Source organism: Haplochromis burtoni, unplaced genomic scaffold (genome assembly GCF_018398535.1).
Source record: "Haplochromis burtoni strain Fernald_Lab_line unplaced genomic scaffold, NCSU_Asbu1 Contig_214, whole genome shotgun sequence".
In the NCBI taxonomy this organism is placed as follows: Eukaryota; Metazoa; Chordata; class Actinopteri; order Cichliformes; family Cichlidae; genus Haplochromis; species Haplochromis burtoni.
Window position 1 is genome coordinate 847194 of NW_024582575.1, and position 26433 is coordinate 873626.

Here is a 26433-nt window from a genome sequence, read left to right on the forward strand (position 1 = left end):
TCGTGCTCCTGAAGTTGTAACTGGCATGAGTGTATTTTGGCTGCTGTGCCAGCAGAGTGGGAGTCGCAGGGTGCAGTTTTACTGCTGTCGCTTCACAGCAAGAAGGTCCTGGGTTTGAGTCCAGCTCCTGTGTGTGGACTTTGAATGTTCTCCCAACATCTGTGTGGGCACTCTGGCTGCCTCCCACCAAAAACAAGCCCCTGCCTCCATTCTGAACTGGATAAGTGGGAAAAGTTGAATTGATTGACAGGTTTATTGTAAGTCTTTTAAGCAGTCAAAGAGGAAAATTCACATTGACTAATCTGTCATAAAACAAGGTGATGATTAAGTGATTCAGATTGAGGTGTTTGGGGATCGTTTAGGATACTTTAGACGACCAGCAGTGAAATTCCAGCCTGTGGTGATCTCTCCAGGGCCCTAAAGTGAGAAACCACAGCTTCACCTGTGAAAGAAAAACGTGAAATTATTTCAAATTAAACTAACATTAAAGCATTGAGAGTATAAACGTTTTATCGCGCGATGCTTGGTGTAAAACCAAGAAAGAAATCCAGCATTGTCTTCACGAGCAGCATGCAGTGGACGATTTTGATCACTTGGGGGAGGTAGTAACCAAGCCTACCTACTGCATTAGTATCACAGCCACGTATGAACTTATCTTTTCCAAAATTGCACTTAGATTAGAGAATGATGAAAAGACGTCGGGAGCACTTTGTGTTCCTGTTCTCAACTCCAGCAACACAAATCTAATAGTTTTAGAAGTGAGATGGAGGCAGATTGTCCTAACACTCAAAATGTGACTCATGCAGGCTAAACAGAAAAATGATTCAAGGGAAAAATTAAAGGAAATCCTTTTCAGCTCCTTCACTTCGATCAGATGAGGGATAAACAACTTTAAAAAATGAAACCACAAAAAGTATTTCCCCACAAATATGTAATTATAAGACCTCACTTCTATCCCCCAAAAGGATGACATGATGTTTTCTTAAAATTTTCTTAAAACCTCAGATTACATCATTAAAACTTCTATAAATACGAATTTATCTCCCTTTGTTTTTTGTTGTGTGTAAATTAATGACATTAACGAACATTTTTCCTTTCTGCGTAATTACGCACATGGGCACGGGTTTCCAGTTCCAGCAGAACGAACACCAAAAAGCACAGTGCGTGTTATTTGTGTAAATGTAGCCTATAGGCTATCCAACTTGGGTTTTGACGTCACACGTCAACTTTTGTGATATTTACGCGTAGGGCTGCGTTTAAATTTCGTCTTCAAGCACATCGGAGTGAAAGCGTGACGTGCAGTCCGTCAGGCCGAGGACAAAAAGGAAATAAAATCCCGTTTTGTAGGTCAGGTATTTTGGGAATATGCCCGCTGCGCGCCACGTGCGTAATGACGAGTGCGCCTGTAAATAGATGAAATAAGGCATCGATACTTTGGAATGAAAGAGAGCACACCAGGGTAGTGTCTCCTGACGGGGGTTAGGGAAAGGAATTAATCATTTCACGCACCAACACCGGCACTTCAGTGCGCGTCTGTGCCACCTCCGGACGGCTCTCCAAGTCCATGGATAAAAAGGAACACGAGGCGGCAGAATGGTTGTTGCAGGAGCGAGTAACGGGACTTTCGGCAGTGGCAACATGAGGTCGTCGTTCATGATAGAGGACATAGTCGGTGGCGGAGATCCCGGGGGCTCCACTAACATGATGATCTCCGAGGCTCTTGCGCTTCGGCTACTAAAGGCTGCGCAAGGCGCCGCAGATGCAGCAGCAGCAGCGGCAGCAGCCACTTCTCCGTCCACCTCCAGTCAGCCGCAGGTCATGGAGACGAACGGGACTCGCTGCGGGGAGCAGATCCTGAGCTACGGCCGGGTGGAGAAAGTTCTGATCGGCGCGGTGCTCACTATGCTCACGCTGTCCACGATCTGCGGGAACTTGCTCGTGGTCATCTCCGTCTGTTTTGTCAAGAAGCTGCGCCAGCCGTCCAACTATCTCATCGTTTCTCTGGCCTTGGCCGACCTTTCGGTGGCTCTGGCCGTGATGCCGTTCGTCAGTATCACGGACCTTATCGGCGGTCAGTGGATATTCGGTCAGTTCTTCTGTAACGTTTTTATCGCCATGGATGTGATGTGCTGCACCGCGTCCATCATGACTCTGTGCGTAATCAGCATTGACAGGTAAGATAAACTTCTCCAGCTTTAAAACTGTGTCAGTCTTTTTTCATGAAGCTAAGATAGAAAGTTTTTTTTAACAGAGTTTAATTAAACGTCTCCTGTCTTTAGTATTTGTTACCCGAGTCTCCAAAAATACATTTAAACAGGTCACGTTCTTATTTCACAAATGTAGAAAAGAATGCCTTCTGTAGTCTTAACTCCAGATTTCGCTCGGGGCTCTGCGACACTGGATCGCTGGGTTTCTGTGAGGCTTCTTGCGCCTCGGGGTCTTGTTCTGGGGCGCTTACTTAAAATGAAACGCTGCAGGACAAAGTGTGACCTCTCTGCCCACGGCATTCCTGTTCTGACCGCTGAATCAATTTACAGATTCAGAGACTCTGAAACGACCCCGAGTTTAAAATTCAACCGCTGCGTTTGTTTTTCCATTTCCTTAAAACGTTTTCACCACTTTAATCAAATGATAAAATGTTTTTGTGCTTATTTGTTTTTGAAAGCCACACATGCCTGCCAATGTCCTGTGTGTTGGAAATTTTGTAGCCTGGTTTGCTGAACATTTATGGTCTTTCCCAGCATCGCCAAGCTTCTCTTTCATAAGTAACCCAGTTCTCATTTGGGGGCTGAGTGTGGCAACCAGAGATCTTAGTTTTGCTCAAGGGCACCTTGTCCAAAGGTGGGGAGAGTGTCACCTGATTAGGGTAATGTAAAGCAATAAAAATAGAGTTACACTAGACACATTTTAGGGTTGTATTCATTTGGCTGTGTTTTTCTCTGTGTAGGTATTTGGGTATCACTAAGCCTCTGACTTATCCTGTCCGGCAAAACGGCTGCTGCATGGCCAAGATGATCCTGTCGGTGTGGCTCCTCTCTGCTTCCATCACCCTCCCCCCTCTGTTCGGCTGGGCGCAGAACGTTAATGACGGCAGGGTCTGTCTCATCAGCCAGGACTTTGGATACACTGTCTACTCTACAGCCGTGGCCTTCTACATCCCCATGTCGGTGATGCTGATCATGTACTACAGGATCTACCGAGCGGCCAAGCTCAGCGCAGCCAAGCACACCATCACTGGCTTCCCCAGGGAAGGGGAGCACCGAGCTGTGGTGACTCTTCGCGGGGGGAGAGGAGGGCATCAGCCAGCAGAGTCAGGAGAGACGGGAAGTGTCGAGGGGACGGAGGTCGAACAGGTGGAGGAAGCCGAAGAAGAGGAGAGCTTGGACTGCGTGGCAGCGGCGCTGAAGCTCCAGCGTGAGGTGGAGGAGGAGTGCAGCACGCGTGTCTCCCGCCTTCTCAAAACTGGCGAGCACCACCAACGGCGCAAGAGGAAAAACCAGTCCATCTTCAAACGGGAGCAGAAGGCTGCAGCCACTCTGGGCATTGTAGTTGGTGCCTTCACCTTCTGCTGGCTGCCGTTCTTTCTGGTGTCCACTGCCAGGCCTTTCGTCTGTGGCGTGCAGTGCAGCTGTGTGCCCCTCTGGCTGGAAAGAACTCTGTTGTGGCTTGGCTACGCCAACTCCCTCATTAATCCTTTCATTTATGCATTCTTCAACCGTGATCTGAGAACCACCTACAGCAACCTCCTGCGTTGCCGCTACAGGAACATCAATCGGAAGTTGTCGGCGGCTGGCATGCACGAGGCTCTAAAACTGGTGGAGAAACCAGACGCTGATGCGTAAAGCTGTAGGTCTGCCAATCAGCAAGGCTGCAGAGACCAGTATGGAAAATAATCAACTGGGGCTCAGACTGTGGCACAAGGCTATTGTGCTGACAGACCTTTTTACCCTCCAGATTTCATGAGGATTGCCAATGCGAGAGGAGGAAAGATGCTGCGATTAAGTGGATGTAGAGGAAGCCTAAGTGTTTCACTCTGGAGAAAACTGAGAGAAAACAGAGCTCAGTGGTGTTGAATTCATACTGTTTAAAATTAGCGGAATCTGTTGCAATGACTCTGAAGCCCACGAGGAAGGGCTACCTTGGTGGATTTGAAACTGGCTGCTATGTTGCTCAGAAGCCTTTTGAACATGACATTGATGCAAAAGCAGGAGCTACACACCCAGACTTTGATCTCAGCTCCTGTCATGGATGGAAATGATCTTACGCAGTAGCCAGTGACTTACATTTCCATTTCTGACCCAAGGAAAACTAACAATGAGAAAATAACGAACGACTCAGAGCTCAACCGCTACCAAATGTGTTTACTTTGCATCGTAGTTATCACTTTTCTAAAACGTAGAGTGTTTCATTGGTGAACAGGCGTAACAAGTGGACACGGTAATGATTAAAAAGTATGTAAAAATTTATGTACACAAGTCAATAGCCACGCTGTTTTTGTAACAAATGGTTCTGATCTGTTGTAACCTAATAAGTTGATATCATTTGAAGATGAGCCAAAACGTGCTCCCTTTCCTTCTACTCGTGTCATGACCACCTGTTTATTGAAACTATTTGCTGATCATTTATTTCTGTAATATGGCAGCTAATTAACGAGCAAGCAAGGACTCTTAGGGACGAGAAAATGACGTGAAAATGCAGAACACGATGATGTCGACACGGAGCTGAAGGTGGAGTAGAGGGAAACAACATCATTGAGGACGCTTTCTGAATGTGCCTGTGCCTTTTTCTGCTTTGTCGGTTAAGGTTTGGTTGCAGCACACAAGAGTCTCGCTTTACACTGTGTTAGAAAGTTGAGACAATGTGCAACTTTAGCCTTGTTGTGCATTACATAACAAAAGAAATGGCCAATAAAATGGGCAGTATCCTCTCAAACAGAGATGAATGATGGTCAGACAGGATCTAATCTTTTGACATGACACGCACCAAAAATTATTTTCACAGTTAATTTAACAATTGACTAGTTTTAGGGCTAAAGTTCGGTCTCAAGTGGGTCTAAAAACAGTAAAATCACAGTTTCATATTCACTCTACAGTCATCAAAAAAATACCCCATGTACCAGTTTCATTTTGATAAATTATGTTTACATTCTTTATAATATACAAAAATCTTAACATTAATATATTATATGGACATTTTTTTAGGACAAATCCAGGATCAGGATTTGTCCTGCTGCTGGGAAACACCCCTGACCCATAACTGGCGTCTCCTTTGAAGTCAAATATTGCTTAACTCCAGCTGATGCTCAAAACTCGAAGAGGTCATATTTTTCCAACTGGGCCCAGCTGGAAATTAGGAGATCTCACGTCACAGATGTAATTCATCCAGCTGAACAGCAGGGGGCCCCAGTGAGACAATCCTCAATGAGCAGCAGTGAGCTAAACAATTAAAATCATGATTTATGTTTGGTTCCAGGGAATAAAATACATAAACTGATTCTGTTTCCTGTTTGAAGTAAAACGACAGTTATGCTGATTTTTTTCTAACATAGAGGTCAAGTTAGCTTATAAATGCTAGCATCCCGCTAATCAGTGCCATGAGTTGATTAGGAATTTTACCATGGGACCAGTACACCCTTACTGGCACCTTTGTCCAAATGATAACTACACATTAGACGTTAAACCGCGACAGCAGTTTCAGTGTGTGTGTGTGTGGGAAGCAGCTGGTTGTGGCGGCTGAAGGCGATGCTAGGAGCCTGCTGCCTGCAACAAGTCACACAAAATGATTTTATGACGATGAAAACTTATGGTCTTAACCTTTTCTATATAACGATGTTGGAATTTCCACGTAGCCCTGTCCATTCTGGATTCGATTATTCAAATTCAATCGAGTTATCGTCGTCAAAGCTGACAAAAGCATGGATGAAGCGTAAATACGGCTTTTTTTTCCTAAAGATTTGTTAGATGTGATCATTTATTAGGATCTGTACCACCAGTGTTAATTAAATGACCTCCAATATGTTGGGCTGCCATGCTGTTAATCTTCTCACCTCTTGTTCTTATGGAGTTTTATGTGATCACAGACACTAATTACGCAGCCATCTTTCCCGTGTAGCTCTGTCTCAGGCTACAGGGCGACGCCCCGGGAGGAAATCCGATGTGGATGTTAAAGGAGAGAGAGCAGATCACAGCCACTGTTTCTTTGGTGTGTTTAATCTCCCCCGGAGATCGAGAGCCTGTCTGCTTGGAGTTTAATTTAAAGTTAAAAGTACAAGTTTAGCTCAGGGGGAGTGATAAAGTGCACAGAGCTTTTGTATGTGCACAAGTTTTAGTGCAGCATCCTGCATGCACCAAGCAGCTGCAACATCACGTTGACAATAGGAACTCTGGAAACTGCTTGCTTGGTTTCTTTCTGGCAACATTATTTTCTTTGTGTTCTTTTTAATATGCACTGACACGAGTAGGAGAAACGTGTTACCTCTTATTCCACAAGGACTGCAGTAATGTTTTTTAATCCTTTGAGGAGACTTTGTGTTTTACAAGTATTAGTACACTCTGTGCTGCTGAGAATTTGTCCTCGTTAACTTGAAATTGTACAACAGCTAACTTAGAAGAAGCAACAGAGGGCACTCAGTCAGTTTTACCAAAATCTCTTTTTACTAAAGAAGTGTGAACACTGCAATTACCGCCTTTATTCTCTTTTGAAACGTTAATTAAAGCTGCTCTCCACAAGATTATTTTTAAATTTTAAAAATGCGCTAAGCTACTGAGCCTTAATTACCGAGTTAGCATGGCAGCAGAGATGATACAGAGAAGCCAGCAGGACGTCTGGTTCATGAGACAAACTCTGCTGTCTGCCCGACAACAGAAAGTTCACTCAGAGTAAAACGGGACTCGAGCACTTCTCTAGATTCTAGATTTTAGATTTTATTTCAAGTATCAAGTGTGAATAAACATCATAATGAAACACAGGAGTGGGCGATATATATTTTCCCAAGGGTCACAACGGAAACCAGAACCAGTGAGCTTATAAAGAGATAAAATGAATATTGAGCAGAATTGACTTCACCTTTTTCTGCAGCCCTCCACAACAGTCCAAGTTGGAAAAATGAATTGCCTGCCCCTGGTATAGAACATCAGCTATAATAGGTAAATCCATCTTTTTCAGTTACACTTCAGGGTTCTGCCCAGTCACGCCTTTGCCATGTGACTAAGGGAATTAGTTATTTGGGGGGAGGTGAGCTGAAAAGGTTGAGAACCACTGAACTGTACTCTTCTGGGCTCAGTGCCGCTGTGGCATGGCTCCATTTCCCGTCATAGAATAGATGGAGAATGGTTGCCAGGAGCACAGGAGCACATTTTTCCTGAAGAGCATCCAAAAACTCTGAAGAGCAGAATGTTATCATTCACATGCAACACTCAAACTATCTGCGAAGCGAAGCTGTTGTTATCTTGACAACATCTCGTGAAAATATTCTCAGTGGCGTGTCAACACATTGGTGCGAGATAGGAAGGGAACGACTGCACAGCAGGCTGAAAAAAATTGTTTGTATGACATCCAGAGGAGAGAGGAGACACGCTAAAAGGTAAATGGAAGGTAGAGGCACACCCTGGCATTCAGTGGCTGTCGCCTGCATCTCAGAATGTGACTGAATGCTCGCCTCTTTCATCAAACTAGTCATCTTCCCGCATGAGAGCGCTGCACTGAACTGGAGCTAATTTTAAAGAAATTGAGAGCCTGCGTCACAACAAGTAGATTTATGGATTTTTTTCAGTGAGGGAACGCGAACCCTCAAACTAAGCGTGCACCAGCAGTTCCCACAATAGTCAAAAAATGACTCTTGGCTCGGCGCGGTCACATGGTTTCTAAAGAATCTATGAAAAGATGGGGAATGTGGAGATATCAGCTGCAGCTAAATTTACACATCAACCCAAGATGTGATTGTTTAAAGGCAGATGTTTTATTCCCATGCGCTCCTCACTGTACACTGAAAACACTCTGAGAAAATGACTGTTAACTCTAAATGCAGAGAAACTGTGACACTTCAGTAAGGATAATAAATAGAGAGATCAACATTTAAGGCATATGGCTGGAGGTGACTTAAATTACCTGCTGTCTCTTGCTAATAGCTGCTTTAGAAGCCAGATGTTTGGAAATGTTCAGCCAACAGTTGCTTATCCTTTTGAGAATGTCCTCATCACAAGCTGTTTTTGAACAGGGAGGCTCAGCTCCATATTAGATATAAAGTGTGCTGTTCATAGCATTCAGTCTTTAGTCTGCACCGCTTTCCATTTGCGTGAATGGATGTGTGTCGGTTTGTCCTGTTTTGAGAGTCAAACATCTTTGTTTGCCTCTCGTGGATGCTGAAAGCCAGCGCTGCCCATTTGAAACATCTGCACAGTGACAACACTCTACTGAGACGACTCCATTAATCTGTCACTGATTGGCTGTGTGTTAATCCTCCCACGGCACTCATTGGACCAATTGTTTTTTAATCTTCAACCTGCTGTTTCATCTCAAAATGCTAGATGAATGAGTCAGCTCTGTGGACTGGAGACATTCAAAGCTCTGGACTCATTCAGGCCTACCGTTACCGGACAAATGCACAAACAAGGATTTGTTCGGGAAAGGCTATTTCAAATGATCTTTGGAGGTCACCAACGGGCAAATAGCACAGGAGTCAGTCAGAAAAATAAAATATATGTGATGGCATACGGTAAAAATATCCCATCCAGTTGTGTTGTTTCTGGCACAACAGAGGGAGATCATTCCAAACCATCTTGGTTAATGAGAAACCTCAACGGCGCTCCTTTGAGTTATCGTCATCAAAACTGCTCCACATCAGATAAAAGGTAGAGCTGGCGGACTAACAAGGTCAGAATAGCAAGAGGGCCAAACGCATCCTTTCGAGACAAATAAAGCTCTCAGATTGGTTCCTGGGCCACATTCAAACACTTTTTTTCAATTAGTTTTCATACCACAGCCAATGTTGTTCACTGGGACTATATGGGACCTTGTTCTGTCAGCATTATCAAAGTACAAAGAACAGCTCTCGTGGGATAGTATTGCTTTTATATGCTGTTTAGCACTGTGTGAAACTCCTGTGTATATATTAAGACTAAAAAGAGAAAAAAGGAAAGCGCGATGGCTCCATGGCCCCTGGTGACCATAACAGCTGGGCTTAGCGACCCATAAAGCACAGCAGGAGAGTCTCTATGGCACTTCTCGGCACAGATGCGACGTGTATTTGACCAATCAAATTGCTGAAATTCCTTGTATATGCGTCCAAAACCATTCACGTGCAAAAGACTGTAAGATATGTTGTTATTGTCAGAGTGAAACCTTGTTGGTTCCAGTTAATCAGCCTCGTTTTTGACCCGATCTGTAAGATGAATTTTAATCATGGCTCTTCATACTGAAACGACATCAGCAGCAGTGTCATCGAGCTATTTAATAACCAGCCACGATGGAGATTTCCAGTTAAAACTCTTTAGACTTGTTTTAGATGTAATCTATATTTTACAGTCTGTACAGTTTTGTCAGGGTGCTGAGTGATGGCTAAATTTGTGCAGTGACCTTTCTTGCCCAAATGAATCATTAAATGCTTAAAAAAACAAAACGGGATTGATCTCTGTCTCTGTTTCTGCTTTACTGTTCTGATCAGCACCTAAAGACAGCAAGCACACGTGGAAATGATGGCTACTGCAGGCTTACGCTTATGTTACTTCACAAGTAAAGCACTAGCTTTGTTGTTATTGTCTGGCTAAGTCGCAAAACTGTTTGATATTGAAATTAATCTACACATAAAGCGAATTCTTAGATGTGAAATGCACACCTTAAAAAGAGATAACACAACCTTCACCTTTGGCGACTCGAGCTTTGTGGTTTTGCCCACAATTAAAATGCTGGTTGGTCCAAAAATAACTTTTGAAAAGAGCATTTTTTTCTATTTAACTGTACTCAGTTTCAAGAAAAAAGACTGTTCAAGGTTGTTTTCAGTCATGCTAAAAATATAAGCCAAAGGATGAAAAACCTCGTATCTCCAGTGTACTGGAACATTTGCCACACTTTAAAGTGGGGATGCTACTGATTTCCTGTCAGGACGGTCAGGATGATGCAGACACTGTTCCACAGACAGTTCATTTGACATCATACAAGATGCTGTCACTGTAACTGATGAGAGTTAAGTGGGCTATTATCAGCTCTGACTGAAACGATGAGTGGTAGACTCGGTGCGTTTAAACATTAAAAATGCATTCAAACATCAGTCACATTAGTCAGCAATAAAAATCAGAGGCAACGTGGAGAACACATGATGGAGATGTGTCTTTGTTTATGACAAAAAGATAGAAAGATTATATGGAGGGTTTTGCTAGACTACTATTTGCAAACAGAGCAGGAGTCAGTAAAAGATGCTAAAAGAAATAAGCCTCCGCATCTTTTTAAATAGTCCTTTACAGTGTTTAAACTGAGACTGTGTCCTAGTTATATATGATATTTTTAATAAATTGTACTGTTGTTCTGTTAATGTTCTAACTAGCTTGTTAAAAACTATTTAATTGTAGCTATAAACACTGCGACCCAGTGTTTTTGAGTCTGTACAATTATTGACCTGTGATTTCATCATGACTCTTAGTGTTCGGGTTCCTGTGCCCCTCGTGTTTAGTGGAGGCTTCGTTCTGTTTGTTTTCTTGCTCCGCAGTCAGTCGTCTCTCATGTTGCCGTTTGTTACTCTGGTCTCTGTGCTTCATGTGTCCTCTGTTCCCAGGCCCTGTCATGTTTCCATGTCTACTCTTTGTGAACTGTTTCCTGTTTTACTTTGGTAGTCCTTGTCCTTTGTTAATGTTTTCAGTTTTGCTTCCCCTTGGTCTCGTCATGTTTGATTGCTCCCAGCTGTGCTCTCCTCCTGTGTGTCATTCCCTCGTTATCCCTCTGGATATTCAAGCCCTGCATTTTCCTTGCTCTAAACTGCATCGTGCCCTCGTTCCCCGCTGTGTGATCGGCCTGCCTGTTTAGTTACATGTATCTTCCAAGTTTAGTTAGTGTCGTAGTTTCTGATGTTCAGCGATAAAGCTGCCTTTTGAGTTTACCTTTTGTGTTTGTTTCTGAGCTTCGGTCCTCTCCTGCCTGCTTCACATGGCGGCACATGACAGTAAGACCTACCTATCTAGCATTACAATGAAAGAATGCAGTTTAATCCCTGCTGGAATACAGAACAATTCCCCAAAAAGCTGGGATGCTGGGTCAAAGGTCAATAAAAACTATGTACTATAGTCTTTTACAGGCACAGAAACAAATCACAGAGGAAAGTGAAATGTTGTACAATCTCACTCTGGAGCCTTTCTAAGCTGTCAGAGGTCCAGAGCCAACATAATCTATCGCAGGGCTGACACACTGAGTCAGACACCTGCTGCCAGTTTAGCATGACCAGTTAACCTAACTCCATGCATGGCTCTGGACTGTTGGAGGAAGTACCCAATCAAATGTGTCATTTTAAGAACAATATGTGCTCATTTGGAGTTAATGGCAGCAACACGTCTTTACGAAGTTGGACCATGTTTCCTCTTTTCTTTTAACAACAGTCCGTAAACGTCGGTGATCCGAGGAAAGCAGCTGCTGGACTTTTGGGAGGGGAATATCGTCCCATTCTTGTCTGCTCAGCAGTCCTGGCTCTTCTGTGCCATAGATTCTTTTTCATGATGTTCCAGATGTTCTCGGTTGTTAAAACATCTGGACTGCAGGCAGGCCGGTTCAGCACCTGGACTCTTCAGAAGCCATGCTGTTGTAATAGATGCAGTTTGTTGTTTAGCATCATTCTGCTAAAATATTCGAGGCCTCGCCTGAAAACAAAACTTTGTTTGAATGGGGTATATTTTCTTAGACCTGTGTATTCCTGAGCACTGATAACAAGCCGAATAGTCTCACTTGCTGTTAGTCTGGAGGACGTGGCGCCCATGTTTCCCAAAAAGAATTTCAAATTTAAATTCATGTGACCGCAGAACAGCTCTGCACGTTGCCTCCATTTTAAACAAGCTTTGGTCCAGAGAGGACTGCAGCATTTCTGGATCATTTTCATATTCACTGTGCCTTCTTCTCTGCACAATAGAGATTTAAACTTTACATCTGTGGACAGCACCGTGAGCCGTGGTCACAGACCGTGATTTCTGGAAGTGTTCCTGAGCAAATTCACTGATTACCAAAAGAGGATGCTGAGGACCTGACGGTCATGGGCGTGACCACTGATTTTAACCTCGTCCCTTGTGAATCTTTTGATGGTAATATAAACTGCAGAGGGCGAGATGTTTACTGTCCTCACATCTTTACAAAGGTGGCATTATTCTGAAATTCTTCCACAGTTTGCAGATGTGTGAACCTCTTCCCAGCTGTACCACTGCTCCATAAGATGCTCGTCTTATATCCAGTCTGTGGCCAATTTGCAGAAAGAATGGGAAGAGAAACTTAGACAGCCAACATAAATGCTGATGTGCCGTTATTTTAAAGTCATGTGCAATCAGCATTTACTTTATGAGTTAAAGGAAAAACTTCTTGCAGGTTTCAGTGAGCCTTGACGCCAGCTTCCACTCTAAAAAACGAAGCGGGAAGTTCTTCCTGCTGCAGTTAGAGAGATTATTTCTACACTCACTGTTGTCTTATCTGAAACTCGTATCTCACTGAGGTGTGTTTGCACTGATTAATGCTCTGCTGTCTTATTAGTTTCTGTAAATTCAGGAATGTAGAACAGCAGGTTGTTGATCTACAGCAAATATTTGTGAGGAAGCTCAATAATGAAGAACAGGGATGCACTGATATTCTGTTACCTCAGTCTGCGGTACACCGACACTCCTCTGTAATTACATCAGCATGTTTTTGTCAGTATGTGCTTGCCAGTAGTGACAGGACAATCATCTATTCATCAGCTCCATATTTGATGACTTTTAACAAATAGAAAAGTTGAAGATGAAGTAGAGATTGATTAATATGCAAAGAAAAGTTTCCTTCTTGCTATATTATTGTTTGTTTGCTTATTATTGTTGAAAAAATGTGTCTTTGTGGTTTTGTCGATAAAATAAAATTATGGAATAAGAAAAAAACAAAAGTGGTTATTCTGTATCTTACAAGCCAAATAAAATTGTCATCAGACTTAACGAGCGATCATTGTGAGTCAGTTATAGACAAACTGTATTGTTTAAGACTCTGACAGCAGAGACATAATAAAACCGAATCCCATCCAGAATCCCATTCAGACATCTCTGAAAGAACTAATGAGTCACCTCTTGGAAGTAGAAATGCACAAAAACTAATTACATTTGCGTAATAATTAAATGAGATTAGTTTAAAAATGTGTATTTTTTGGAGGAGCACCAAAACGATTCATGAAGAGTACAAGAGAGAAAACGAGGAGCGCGAGAAAGTGACAGACAGGAAGGCAGAATGCTGATTCACTGCTGTGTGTTCAGCTCATTATATTTAACATTTTTAATAATTAACTGAGACATGAGATCATGTCCATAATCTACATCATTTTTCACCCAAACTTTTAAATGAAGTGATGCAGTTTATCCCAGTATGGGCCCAGTCCAGCCATCACATTGAACTGGTGTTGTTACCCTCTACAGTGCAAGACTCCGAGTCCACTAAAGGGTCTTCTTCACAAAGCCTCCCATCCTATAAACACTCAGCTTCTTACCTGAAATTTGAAATGAATGAAAACCCTACAATTCCCTTCTAAATGTAATAGAGCTGTTAAAATACCCATAATGCTAAAGCATCATTAAACATAATAGTTTCTGACAAACACACAGTGCAGGACACGTCTTCAAAGAATGATTATCTCCAAACAAGCTCATGTCATTTCATTACATTTGTCATGGTCTTCAGAATCATTCATTTCACTGATTACTTCATTAATCTTACATCTCTTTACCTTGATCAGCGTTTTTCCACCTCTCGTACGTCTGGGAGTCCTATGATTGGTGAAAGAGACGCATTATTGATTATCTCCTGCTCCTCTGAGCCTTCTGATCCAGCGCTGATCAGGTTACGGTGCCGGTTTGACCGCAGCTTTATCAAACAAACCTGCAGCAGCAGCTAAATTACTTTTGCTTCTTTGTGGTAACTTATGTGAGTTTTTATCTAGCTGACTGCTTACAACATATAATGTTACAGTGCTCTGTCTTTTCAATTTTGACCATTAGATTGTTTCAAATCTTGCAGGGCAAAAACCTAAAAGTCAGAGTCAGCTAGCAAAAACGACACACCAGTGATCAGCCTCAGTTTGTTGCACTGAGCTGCACAGAGCTGTGACCTCAGCCCCATCAGTAACTTTGGAGCGATGTGTAGTGCCAGCTTTGAGCCATATGCTGTCACTAAAAATCACTGCTGGAGCTCATGATGCTCTTAAGGCTGTGTGGGAGTGGATTCAAACAACCAGGCTCCAACATCTGGCTGGTGAGCCTGAATCCACAGACGGTATGAAAGATGGCCATACCCACTGCAACATCACTCACTGTTCATCAGAGTTCTTAATGACACCTCAAACTAAGCATTTCTGCCATTGCCATCTTCCCTTAAAACCAGATGTGTATCGTAGATCTGATCGTGAAACTGCACACTCACTGGCTAACAACTCCACAATCACAAGTTACTGGTCAGTGAGGATATCCTGGATAATCATCGTTTTTACGTCTTTGAATGAAAAAAAGAAAAGAAAACAGGGTTAGTGTTTTATTAATGTGACCTGAAATGAACGACTGAACTCATAAAACCATCAGGACTGCCCACAGTCTGTGCGCGTGCAGACTGTGGCCCATTCATCTCTTTAGAGCTAAACTGAAATCATTGTGAGCGCTAACTCAGCCAACTCTTTTGCACTTTTGCACAGACGGTTGTTGTGATGTTGTTTAAAGCAGATTCTGCACTCTTGTTGAAAAAAGAATACATTTATATTTAAATCAAGTCTCAAAATTGTGATTAAATCTCTAAAAACTTTGTAAGGTTTCAGTGGAAAGGTACTACTGTGACCTCCAATGTTTTTGTAGATACACACACACACACACACACACACACACACACACACACACACACACACACACACACACACAGAACTGCAGGATCCCAGCATCAAAGACAAAGAAGAACGCACTTTTGGATTGAAGCACTTCAGTGGAGCTGCAGGATGAAGAATATTTTCCCAGCTTCAGAAACCAGCAACCCTCTGCATGCTGTAGCTCCCAGCTGCAGCTTCTCTGTGACATGTAGATGGGCAAAGACGCAACAGCCTCCCCCAGCAGAGTGAAGGATAATAACACAGTTTTATATCCACCAAACGTTGCAGTAAAAACAGAGTTTTGTTGTTTTGTTGTGCCTGAAAAGTCCATAGATTTTGTGTTTCTATCGATCACTTGGATTGATGCGCACCATGACGCAGTTTTCTGTTTGACTCATTTATTTAGCCGCCAAGGGCAGCGTTTACATGAGCGGCTGCTATTGATTCAGCCTTCCCACATTCACACTCAGAAATATCATAAAGAGTGATTTCTACTTTCTTCCAAACAGAGTGGACAGCAGGGGAGCAGCTCAAACTGAAGGACAACTTCACACCTACTGTACTGTACTTTTACACAAAAGAAGAAGGAGATGGGGGATTCTGTGAGTGTTTTTTTGATTTTTATACTTTTCTCGGTACAGTTTTCTGCTGAGATTTGGCTTTGTGAGCTACTAAGTGAGAAGTTTGCTATCCCCGAGTCAGCCAGCGTCTTGCCTGTCGAGATGGGAGACGAGGAGGAGTGAGAAAGAGCGAAGGAGGGCTGGACGGAGTGAAAGAAACTGAGATGTGAAGAGAAAGCGAGGAAGAAGTGAAAAAGAGAGTGGGAGGGAGGAAGAGGAGGAGAGGTGCTTTCAGAAGGTGGTTAAAGAGGAGAGAAAGGGACACTAACTGGTGAGGGGAGGGGAAGTGGGGGGTGCAAATGAATGAAGGATAAAAAGATGAAGAGGGAAATGCTGCACTTGGACGACGGGCTGTCGAAGTCATTTAACACTGAATCATCGGCTTTTAGTGTTATTATTGTGACGTAAGCTAACTAGCCACGTTAATATGGTGAGTCAAAGACATGTTGATTACGATGAGTCAGTGCGAGGAGGTGGAAGAAAAATAGCGGTGACTTCATCTGGACACTGATTTTGTCCTTAAGCCTGTGGAGGAGAGACGGAGGCTCTTTAATGTTTCGTCCTCGTTGGTGCAAAGACTGACCCCGTCTGTTCTCTGTCTGCTGTGCCTTTATGATGTTAGCTAACAGGCAGCAGGTGAGCCCCGTTTTGTGTCCTCACCACTGTCTTGTTAAGGCTGAGTTAAGTTTGAGCGTCTAAATCTAACCTGCATGAGCTCAGAAAAAATGTCAATAATGACGTTTGAACTGTGCTGGTATAAAAACAACCAAGCTATGCACCAAGACATCCGCCCTGAGCTGCTCTCTTTTAACTTTTGCAATGCTACAGCAACATCTTCCCACCTTCACTTTGAGAAACAACAGCATGCATGTGCGCACACACGAGCATGCTTAATGCTTGAAGCGCTGATGCTCTCGCTGTTACTGAAAATGGGAATCTGACAAAAGTTGCTTTTCTATCTTTTCGAGTTAAAGCTAGCCCGAAACCTGTTTTCTCACATCTAAACTGGGCTCCTTCTACACCCATAAATATGATAATCTCCCACATCTCTGGATTGCTGCCATGGTTTGACTTCAAGTGGACTCGAGGAGCAGATTCAGCTGCAGGTTCAAAAGGTTTATTGAAATCCTGGTGAATTTTTGAAAAGAGGACACTGGGTATTTCATGCGACAGCAACCAGAAACACAGATGATCTCAACAACTGCTCAGGTGAGTTGAACAAAATATAGCTGAGGATGAATAAAATGTGCTTCCACTGGCGAGCAGGGAACCTGGCAGGTGGGTATCTGTGACTGATGAGTGGGTGCAGGTGTAGCAAAGGTAAGGCTTTGCTTGGCTGGGGGCTGGAGAAACAGACTGGACTGGTTAGATGTGGCTATGTCTGCGGCCTATCCGCAGCTCGGACACAAGCATTTCACTACATGTTGTACTCTGTATAACTGTGTATGTGACAAATAAAGGTTGTTTGTTTGAGGAGTCAATCATGGATGAATCAACAACACAGAGCCAGCCGGACAGCTCCACCTGAGACAAGAGAGAAAGGGTTGGAAGTGGGGGAGGGAGAAGAAACCCAAACCTAAGCCTTTCTTTTAGATCATCTTCAATCCTAAACTTGGAGAGACAAAAAAATCCACATCTGTGTCAAACTACCCCAATGTTTACTGTTACTGATCATTATTGGCGGTTCCTGGACCAAAACCCTGACACCAAACAACACATTTTCCAGACATTTATGGAGTTATGAACCACGACATCGTCCCCCCAGGTGACACTATCAGTGCTGGGTTCTATAATGGCCTGAGGCGTCTCGGGGAGAAAATACAGGAGAATTAACATGAAATGTACAATGTTAATGTGGACAGGCTTTTTTTAATTATCTTAATCAACTGGCCTGAGAGCATGTCCTCTTTAAAGTGAAATTCAAGTTGTAGAGCTGGCCTTTATAGACAATCAAGGATATCCAGTGTACATGACAGACACTGGCCAAAGAGCAGGTCTTCGGTACTGGAAGCAGTGCAGCGCAGCACAAAGAGACGATCAATAGTTCAGCTACGAGAACTTTAAAAGATGGACCTGAGTGCAAACAAAATAAACACACATTTCTTTTTGCAGGTTTGGCCAATATCACATCACACACAATATCATCAGACTTGTGTGTCTGTCAGTCTGTATTGTTCACTGTGAGACGCACAGATTCAGATCACTACGTGTAATTGCAGAAATCCTTTTCTTTTAATGTAGAGATTTAAAAAATAGCCTAAATAGATAAAGAACGATGTCAGGAACACAACAAAGATGAATGTTCTGTACTGCATGTGTAAATAGTAAAATTGTTTCTTATAATAAATGGCATAAAAACTATATAAATTGATAATATATCCTAGTGTTTGACAGACTCCCTAAAAAAACAGGTTCATGCATTTTAAAGGGCGGCTATTTGGAGCCCAATTAAAGATGCAATGAACACATTTGAGGCCACTTTAATATATTTAAAAACCTCTTTACATCCTCAACTCCAGCCAAACAGTTTACGCACACGCGTTACATAAGGCCCCCGTGAAAGCTTTCAGGATGCCCTCCACTTTATATCTCAAGAGCCATTTACTCCATCATTACATTTTCTCTCTCACTCCCTCCCTGACACACACACACACACACATGCGCACAGTAAGTACATAATGTAGTGCAAGTATGGAAATGTGTGTTAATAATGAAAGATTTTCATCCACTTTACACACATGATAGAATGTAAGACGCAGGGCATGAGTGTAATTTTGAATTTTGATGGTTTTTAAACTGGGGAAAAATTGCAGTCAGAGTCTGTGTTTGCTTTCTAGGATCAACCAGCCGGCCTCGGGTACATGACGTATACTTTTACACATGCTCGTTATTACCGTCACTTTTTCTTACCAGGAAAACATTTTTATTGACCAGATGTTCATGTAACAAAGCCTCTACTATTACACAACAGCCCCAACTTTAACCATGTCAACAGCTATCTGTGGGTGGCACTTGCATTGTTTTGTTAAGCTGCAACCTGTGTGCATGTGCAGCATCATTACAAGCAGACTTCCTGGTCTTTTCTTATGTGGCTGACTCCTTTTCAGAGCCCCTCTTGGCTTTGTCTATGTTCGGTATCTTCTGTCTGATTCAAATTTGGCTTCCTTTTCTGATTCTCGGTCTGTGTCGCTTTCACATCTATCGTTTCAGTTTTTGATTCACCCTCTTCTGTCTCTGCACCGCTGTCATTGTTTGCCTTTTTCTATTTTCCTTCCTCTTTATTCAGCAACAGCGCTCGCTTTCACAGCGTATGGCTTCCTTTCATTACTTCAATCCAGGCCTCTGCTTCCCTCCCTGTTTTTCAGAGTCATTCACAACATCTGGCTTCTCGTTGGCAGCTTTATCCCGCTCTGTCTCAGGGTCATCCTTTCATTCACACATTCAGCCTTTTTTTTCTCCATCATTCACGAGCACTGATGCTCGTTTAGCACGTCTGTGTGAAATCCATCCCCTGTTCCTTTGTTTCTAGTTTCCATACATGAGCGTGCCAGTTTTTAATCCCAACATTAGGTTTCCGCTTTCTGTATATGCTCATTGCTACTTCCTCATCACATGCAGTGGCTGCAGCTGGTGTTGCGCTAAGCAAAGAGGACATTGTTAAAAAAATGATATGGTGGGTTTCAGTCAGACTAATCCCATTAACTGCTGAGGAAAAAGAAGCAGAATGCTCCGAGAAAGAGTCGTCGTCCTGATAAACTGTACTGTGCCACAGAGCAGGAGGGACAGGGACACTTTTACTGTTGTGGGCACGCTCTGTCATTTTCCAAAAATAATTCAGAAAGATGAAATATGTAAGGATGAATGAATAAATAAATAAATTTTAAGCACATTAATAGCAGAGTCCGGCCTTTTCCTCGAGAAGGGTTTTTAAGACGCGAGAGTGAGAGGGGAGCAAGGAGGAGTATTAGCAGTTTGACACAGATAATCCCTAAATAAATATGCTTTTGGCCGTGGCCTGAGAAATATTACACTCCAGAACTGCTTAGGAAGCAGCTGGCATCTTCAAAGTACTCTGCAACCCCAAATTTCCAATTAAGAGGCAAAATTCCTTTCATGTACTTTTTCCTCACTCTCGATTCAAGCCGCTGCAGAATGATGTGAAGTTGAAAGAGATCCTCTCTGTTAGTGAGTTTAGAGTGATAATGAATGAGGAGCTCACTCCGAATTTATATAGGCCTGCACACACACACACACACACACACACACACACACACACACACACAGATTTGGAAATGTCTGTATCAAACTGGACTAAAGGAAAGTGCAGATTATGCGATGTTTCCTGAAAGAACGCAGCAGTCACGTAACAGAGAAAAGTGGAAACCAGCCGAGACTAAACTGAGAACAGAACTAAGGGATCTCTTACAAGAGAAACAATAGAAAGTTAAAAACTCCATAAAAGGAAACACAATAAAATGATTAACAAGACTTCAGTAACAAGAAATAAACAAGACAGCCATCATCTAAACAGCAGACAGACTAAGACTATAAAACGAACACTCGGGTCCAACAGCCGGGACCATAACACACTTGTACTTCACCTCAGGTGAAGCCTGCTGGATCTCCTCCACCATGTTAAAACAATGACCCCAAAATGTGATTTTAATTTTGTAAAACTGTAAAAAAAGAAAAATCCCTGCATGGATGTAAATCTTACCAGGGGCACAAGTACTGAAGCTCTGTTCTCCCAAAAAGCCCTCAGCATGTTACAGTGGAACATGTCAATAACAGTGTCACAAGGTGCCCGGCTGTCACCACACAGACGTCAGGCCACTTTGAAGCAGTAGCTGATCCCTGAGCCGATTCATCCTGGGATCTCTAAAACAGGGCTGCCACATGACACAAGATCAGAAGATCAGCTGATGTGCACGATTCATATTTTCACTCCTTATGTCATCCAGATATAACTGTGCTGATGTTATATTTAATGAAGCATTGTCATCGTCTGCCACTGGTCTGCGTGTTCTTACTCTCTGAGCCAGGATAGGTTGAGAGGTCCTCTCCTCTTTGGGTGGATTTGCTGCTGATGAGGTTGATGAGATCCAGGTGATTCTGCTGGGCAGCAGAAAAGCTCCGGTCTCCATCCAGTGTCTGTCAGATCATCTGCCTTCAAACCAGAGAACCTCCTCACAAAGATACGAGTAAGCAGCCTGGCTAAATCCTCTCTCTGCGGACAATCAAAATAACATCTAGGACTAACTTGTGTCTCCCGGCTGTAGCCTGGACCTCCTCTAGACCTGAATGCTTTCCAGCCACACTCAGGTAATTTATTTGAAAGTGCATTGTGTCTCCTTTTAAGGGTTGATATCAAAAGACTGCAAAATCAGGGAAAGGCTTACTCTGCATCTGCGGCAGGAAACAAAAACGCAAACGTGGGCGTGTGCATCACACTGGTGTAATGCCACACCTGCTGCTGTTTCTCGTCTTCATGTCAGATCAGATTAGCTACGGTGACCAAGTGTGAAAAATGTTTCCAATATAGTTTTTTTGTGCTCATGTATTTGTTAGTTTGAAAAGGAAACATTAACTCCTGAATTCCAACAAGGCATCACGAGCTCAGCTGGCTGGCAGATATACTACCTTCTGATTCTGAGCTGTAATATGTTTGTCATAACATGGCTATTTTGTCACCTTATGTAGTATTAATTAATATTTTTTCTAAACAAGAAAGTAGCTCTTTAGATTTGGACTTGTGGATATTTTTGTAATTCCCTCTGTCACTGAGTGATCTGAATAAACTCTGGATGGCACAACGTTCCCTCTCTGTGCTCTGAATCGCATATGTGTCATTTCAGTACAAATCGCAATATGCTCGAGTTGCCGGGTGGCCTTTACATACATATATACGGCCTACTGAAAAAGAGTTAAAGTGCACCGTGTAATTATCAGACCCGGACTGAGCTGCTGGTGTCAGCAGGAACACTGGCGGTCCAATTACAAATCCCATTCTCAGGTCTCCGGAGTCCCGAGTTGACTTGCCAAGTTCAAACTCCTCAACTACTGACTGGATCGTGCATGGCTGCACTGAGAGGCCCATCATCACAATTTATAGTCACTCTCAGCCTCAGCTTTCATTTTTATATTTACAGCGTTACTGTCCAATTATATAGTATTATGAAAATTTTTCATTACTGTCCTTTCTCTATAGGCCCCAATCAGATAATGGGGCAGCTTTAGAAATGCATGGTTCCTGTGGTGATGTTATAGCAAAGATCAGGACTTGGATGGGCTAAATTAGGGCGGGGCTCTCCTGGACCGGTCTGGCTCCCACATACTGCAGGTCGGTGATTAGTTAATCAGCTGCAGAGATCCAGCTGGAATGGGTGAACAGTCACACCTCCAGGCATCATCACAAGCAGAAGGACATGTGCATATACACAGAGGAAGAGGGGGAGCCTTTCACTCATACCGTTAGGTCTAATGACTCTGGACTGATTGCAGCTGTGGGGTGCTAGACAGCGTGTTCAGTATCGGTCACATTATAGATCGTTACAGATCATCCCCCTCTTTTATAAGAACGTCAGAACTGACACGGAGACCTCGTATGATTTTAACAGACTGTCTGAGCAACAGAAGCGACACTGTGGTTTGGAAGAACACGTTTCCTGGTTGAAACATTATAAACGTTTGTCTATATTTTGATATTCTTGAATATTAATTGTAGACTTGTGAGTAAAAAGTGATGTAACCACCATGTTGTCAGCCTGAAGCCTCAAGCGGAGTTTTTAAACAGGACGTGATGATCTAACAGAAAAAACAGTCATGTGCTGCTTTTTGACTCTAACTGCAAACATAAAGTGAACATCATGTTTTATTCAACATGACTGGAAACTACACATTTATGTTATAAACTAGTTATGAGAGTGCAGACTTAGGTTATAGACAAAAGTAGGATGGATTTTACTTTCCAGTCGGAGGAGCCACCACCCGCTGGCCTTTAGATGTGCACGTTTAAGGCTGGGGGGAAGCTGCTTCACTCTTAGATACAAATTCATGTCTATGATGTAAATTAATTCCCTTCCAATGCAATGACTGAATCAATATGACTACAACAATTCAGTTATTAATGTGATTAATCATCACCAACTGGTTGGTTTACACAGAGCTTTGTTGTAGCACATTCACAGTGTGTCAGATCACATCAGTCCTCAGCCTGTTCTCAAATTTCTATAACTGATTCCATTGTTTCACTGCCAGGATTTCAGTATCTTGATCAATTTGAACCACTAAAGTAAATTATCTGGTTGCAACACAACAATTCCTTTAGTTATTTTCACTTAATTTTTATTAATTGATAGATCCACATCTCTACCATCAATAATGGCTACATGCTGTGTGGAGGAACCAGAAGAATGAGATGGGGGACACAAAGCAGCAGAGATGATCTTCCTCTGAAGGGCTCAGACTGAGCAGCTCAGTCATTTGGGAATCGCTCAGAGTAGAAAGGCTACTCTTCCACATCAAAAGGAGACGGTTGAGGTGGTTCAGCCAGCAGACCCATTAGCACCTCCAGATGAAGTGTTTCAGGGAGGTCCGCTTGGGAAAACGGAGCCTGAACTTCTCTGCCTGGACTGCACTCCAGACCTGGCTGGACGGCTTGATTGATGTCAAACAATCGAGGTAGGTGTAAATGGTGGATTAAAACCCTACAGCAAATATTAGCTCCTGTCCCTCAAACACCTGGACAAGAAATCAAAGGAACGCCAGGAGCAGCCGAAGTCGTTGAGCACAATCAGGAAGGCTTCCAATTAATTGACCGGGTGCTTGAAGCAGTTGGGAAAAGGTCACGATCGGCTAACTAAAACCTCCATCAAATCCATCCATCCTTGAATAGAAAATGGTTTAAAGTTTAAGGGGCTCTTTTAAACTGCATAAGATGCCATTTAGTGCTGAATGAATCAACTTGTGCAGTAAAAAGCCTCAGAATGACTTCCTGGCTGAAAACTACACCCCCAGCATGTTTGAGCCCTGCAGACTGTCAGTTTCTCCTTCCTTTCCTAAAACGCTCATTTACATATGAATAGACCATCAAACACGTTCAAACAAATCACATGTGATTACCTGCCTCTCTGCTGGATGAAAGCTTCTGCAAAGCAGTTCATGATGAGGAGAAGGAGTTCATAATGATCATGTTTCATGTTTTCTTTTGTACAGCTCTCAGGGGCTCATTAGTGGCAATATTCAAAATATGAAACTCACCCGCAGTTCAACTACGTGATGTGCAGACAAAGACCAAAATATTACACAGCTGATGAGATACCAAATAACCTGTGGAGTCTGCTGAGTGTGTAATGCACGGCCAGAACAAATACTGACATCGAGTCAAAGTTCATGTACTTTGTTTTTTTCTGGGTTATTTGTCATGCTTTGATCCTCCACTTCTGAGCTCTGAGTATATTTGACAACTTCTGAAGGTAAAATTGTTTGTAGCTGTTCCTCATAATCACAAACCAAAGTTGAGCCAAGGCCTCCACCAGCTCTGCATGTCCAGCGTCTCTGTGAGAACTCAGTCTGTGTCCTGCATGAATCCAGAGAGAAGAGCAAACACTGCTTTACTCTGAAAGCTTTGCACACCCAGCCAGCTGGGTCCATAGAGTGGATGTGATTGATTGTTTCCTTCACAAAAAAAGACAACAGCCACAAGTTAGTTGTTCATGGAGGTGTAACAGGACAGTTACAGTTTTGCGAGGACTGCTGCTACTCTGCATGTTACATAGACGTTTCTCAAAATGTGATAACATAAGTAGAAAGTAGAAACTCCAGCTGTGATTAGCCACAGTGTCAGTTGTAAAGACACAATTATAGAAACGTGAGAAATGAGCTCCTTTCAGAATCAGATGCCAAACAACAGTTTCCTTATTATCTCGTCACAGTTTCCGTCACATGGAAAAATTTAAACACACTTCTAGATGTGTGTCAGCTTTTGTGCGACACGTTTTCATGTAAAAATGTGTCAGGGTTAGGGATTAAAGTTTAAGGCCTTGACATAGCACAAGGATGAAATTCATTAATGCAGCGATTCACACCATAATTTCATAGGACGAATTTGTGTCACTTATTTTTGTATCATGCTCGATTTTTTTCAGATTTTTCACATGTGAATAAACAGATCTCAAAATCAGACTCTAGCAACACAGCGCTCATAGTTCAGCATGTGGACCAGTGCTGAATATAAAATGATAGAAAAATTATAAAATAATCCGATTTAACCTCAAACGCACAACTAGCTGCTGCTCCGGGGCAGTCAGCTGTCTGGAATGATTTATCTTCTTCAGAAACATCAGGGAAACTTTTTATTTTTTTAAGGATGAATTCTTCATACACACACACAAAAAAACTGTTACACGACAAGTTTGGGTCGGAAAAATGTTGAATTTCGTGTTGTGTTCTTTGCAACATGCTCAGGGCTGGGGTTCGGGTAGGGTTACACAGACCTGAGAGGTTACATAATCTTTATATCTACACCCCTGAAAGGCCAGTGGCATGCACCATGATACAAGCCAGAAATCAAACATTCAAGCAGTGTGGTAAATTCACCTCCACATCATAACAAAGTGGGAGAACTACCGAGGGACGGTGAACAGACCCGAAGACCAAGTAGGGCACCAGCCAGCATGACCTGGGAATTTCTTTTGGAAATACTGAAACCAGATGGAGCGACCGTGTTCTCACCCACTGAGCTATGCTCATCAATCTGCAGCCTCAGCAGTGTGATGTTCAACCAAGCAAACTTTCTGATGTTAGAGTTTTGAATCCCTGCTTTGATGTTTTTATCACTGAGCCTTTAATGTTATTGTGCTGTTTGACTTCCTGTTTAGTTCCATGAAGTTCAGGAAGCTTGTTAAAATGGCTTTACCCTTCTAGCATTTACTTTTAAATACTTGTTTTTGTTTAGCTTTGGTTCCTATTCTGAGTAAGTCATTTCTTCCTCCTCATCTCCTTCAGTGTTTCCTTGTCTCTGTCATCATGTTAAATTAGTCTTCTTTCTTTGATCCTCTGTGTCAGGAAGTTAAATCATTTCCTGTTTTCCATGTTTGTTTTTAATCTGTAACAGTGTTAAGCTTCCTACAAGTCTGTTAGTTTTCACTCCTTTGTGACTGAACGCCTGGCTGATTAGTCTCACTTGGTTTATTCTTCAGATTTGATTCCTAGCAGTCAGTCACCCTCTCTGGTGTATGGACTTCCTGCCTTGCACTCCCTGCTTGCCAGATCTTCTTGTATTCTTTGTAGTCAAGCCTTCCAGTGATTCCTTATGTTGTTTTCCTGATGTTTGGCTTCTCTGGATTGTTTCTTTGCCTTTTGCCTGCGTTTTTGAAAAGTTTGCCATGTTGCCTGATCTCCTGTTGATGACCTTGTATCCTATAACATTGTGTAGGAGACATGTTTCAGACCCCAAAACAGAACTCAAGATTCAGGAGTCGAACAAAAATCAAAGCTTTATTGCTGGCTATTCAAACCAAGTTCAAAATCATCTCCTGGAAACACGAACAAGGGAAAATGTACTTCTAGGAAACATAGGAAATACCAGAAGACATGAAGCAAGGGAACACAGCTCAGAGCAGAGGAGGGGGCAATAAATACGAGATAACAAGAGGAGAGGAAACAAGTGGAAACAGCTGAAACTCATTGGAGAGAAAACACAAGGGAAGAAAAAGTAAACACAGTGCACACAAGACTAAAGACTGACAACACAAAACAGGAAGTAACTCA

General features: G+C 42.6%; 1 protein-coding gene across 1 annotated transcript; it reads left to right on the plus strand.

The window, feature by feature from the left end:
- Positions 1–9616, plus strand: LOC102314614 (5-hydroxytryptamine receptor 7). The gene is made up of 2 exons (XM_005937009.2): positions 1–2174; positions 2948–9616. Exons 1-2 carry the CDS (start codon positions 1594–1596, stop codon positions 3840–3842), a joined length of 1476 nt encoding a protein of 491 aa, XP_005937071.1. The 5' UTR covers positions 1–1593; the 3' UTR covers positions 3843–9616.
- The last annotated feature ends 16817 nt before the right edge of the window (positions 9617–26433 follow it).

Bases quoted from the DNA above. Each gene is read 5' to 3' on its own strand.
- LOC102314614 (XM_005937009.2), top strand. From the start codon at position 1,594: ATGGTTGTTGCAGGAGCGAGTAACGGGACTTTCGGCAGTGGCAACATG. The intron at 2,175-2,947 runs GTAAGATAAACT...TTCTCTGTGTAG, and splicing joins TGCGTAATCAGCATTGACAG to GTATTTGGGTATCACTAAGC.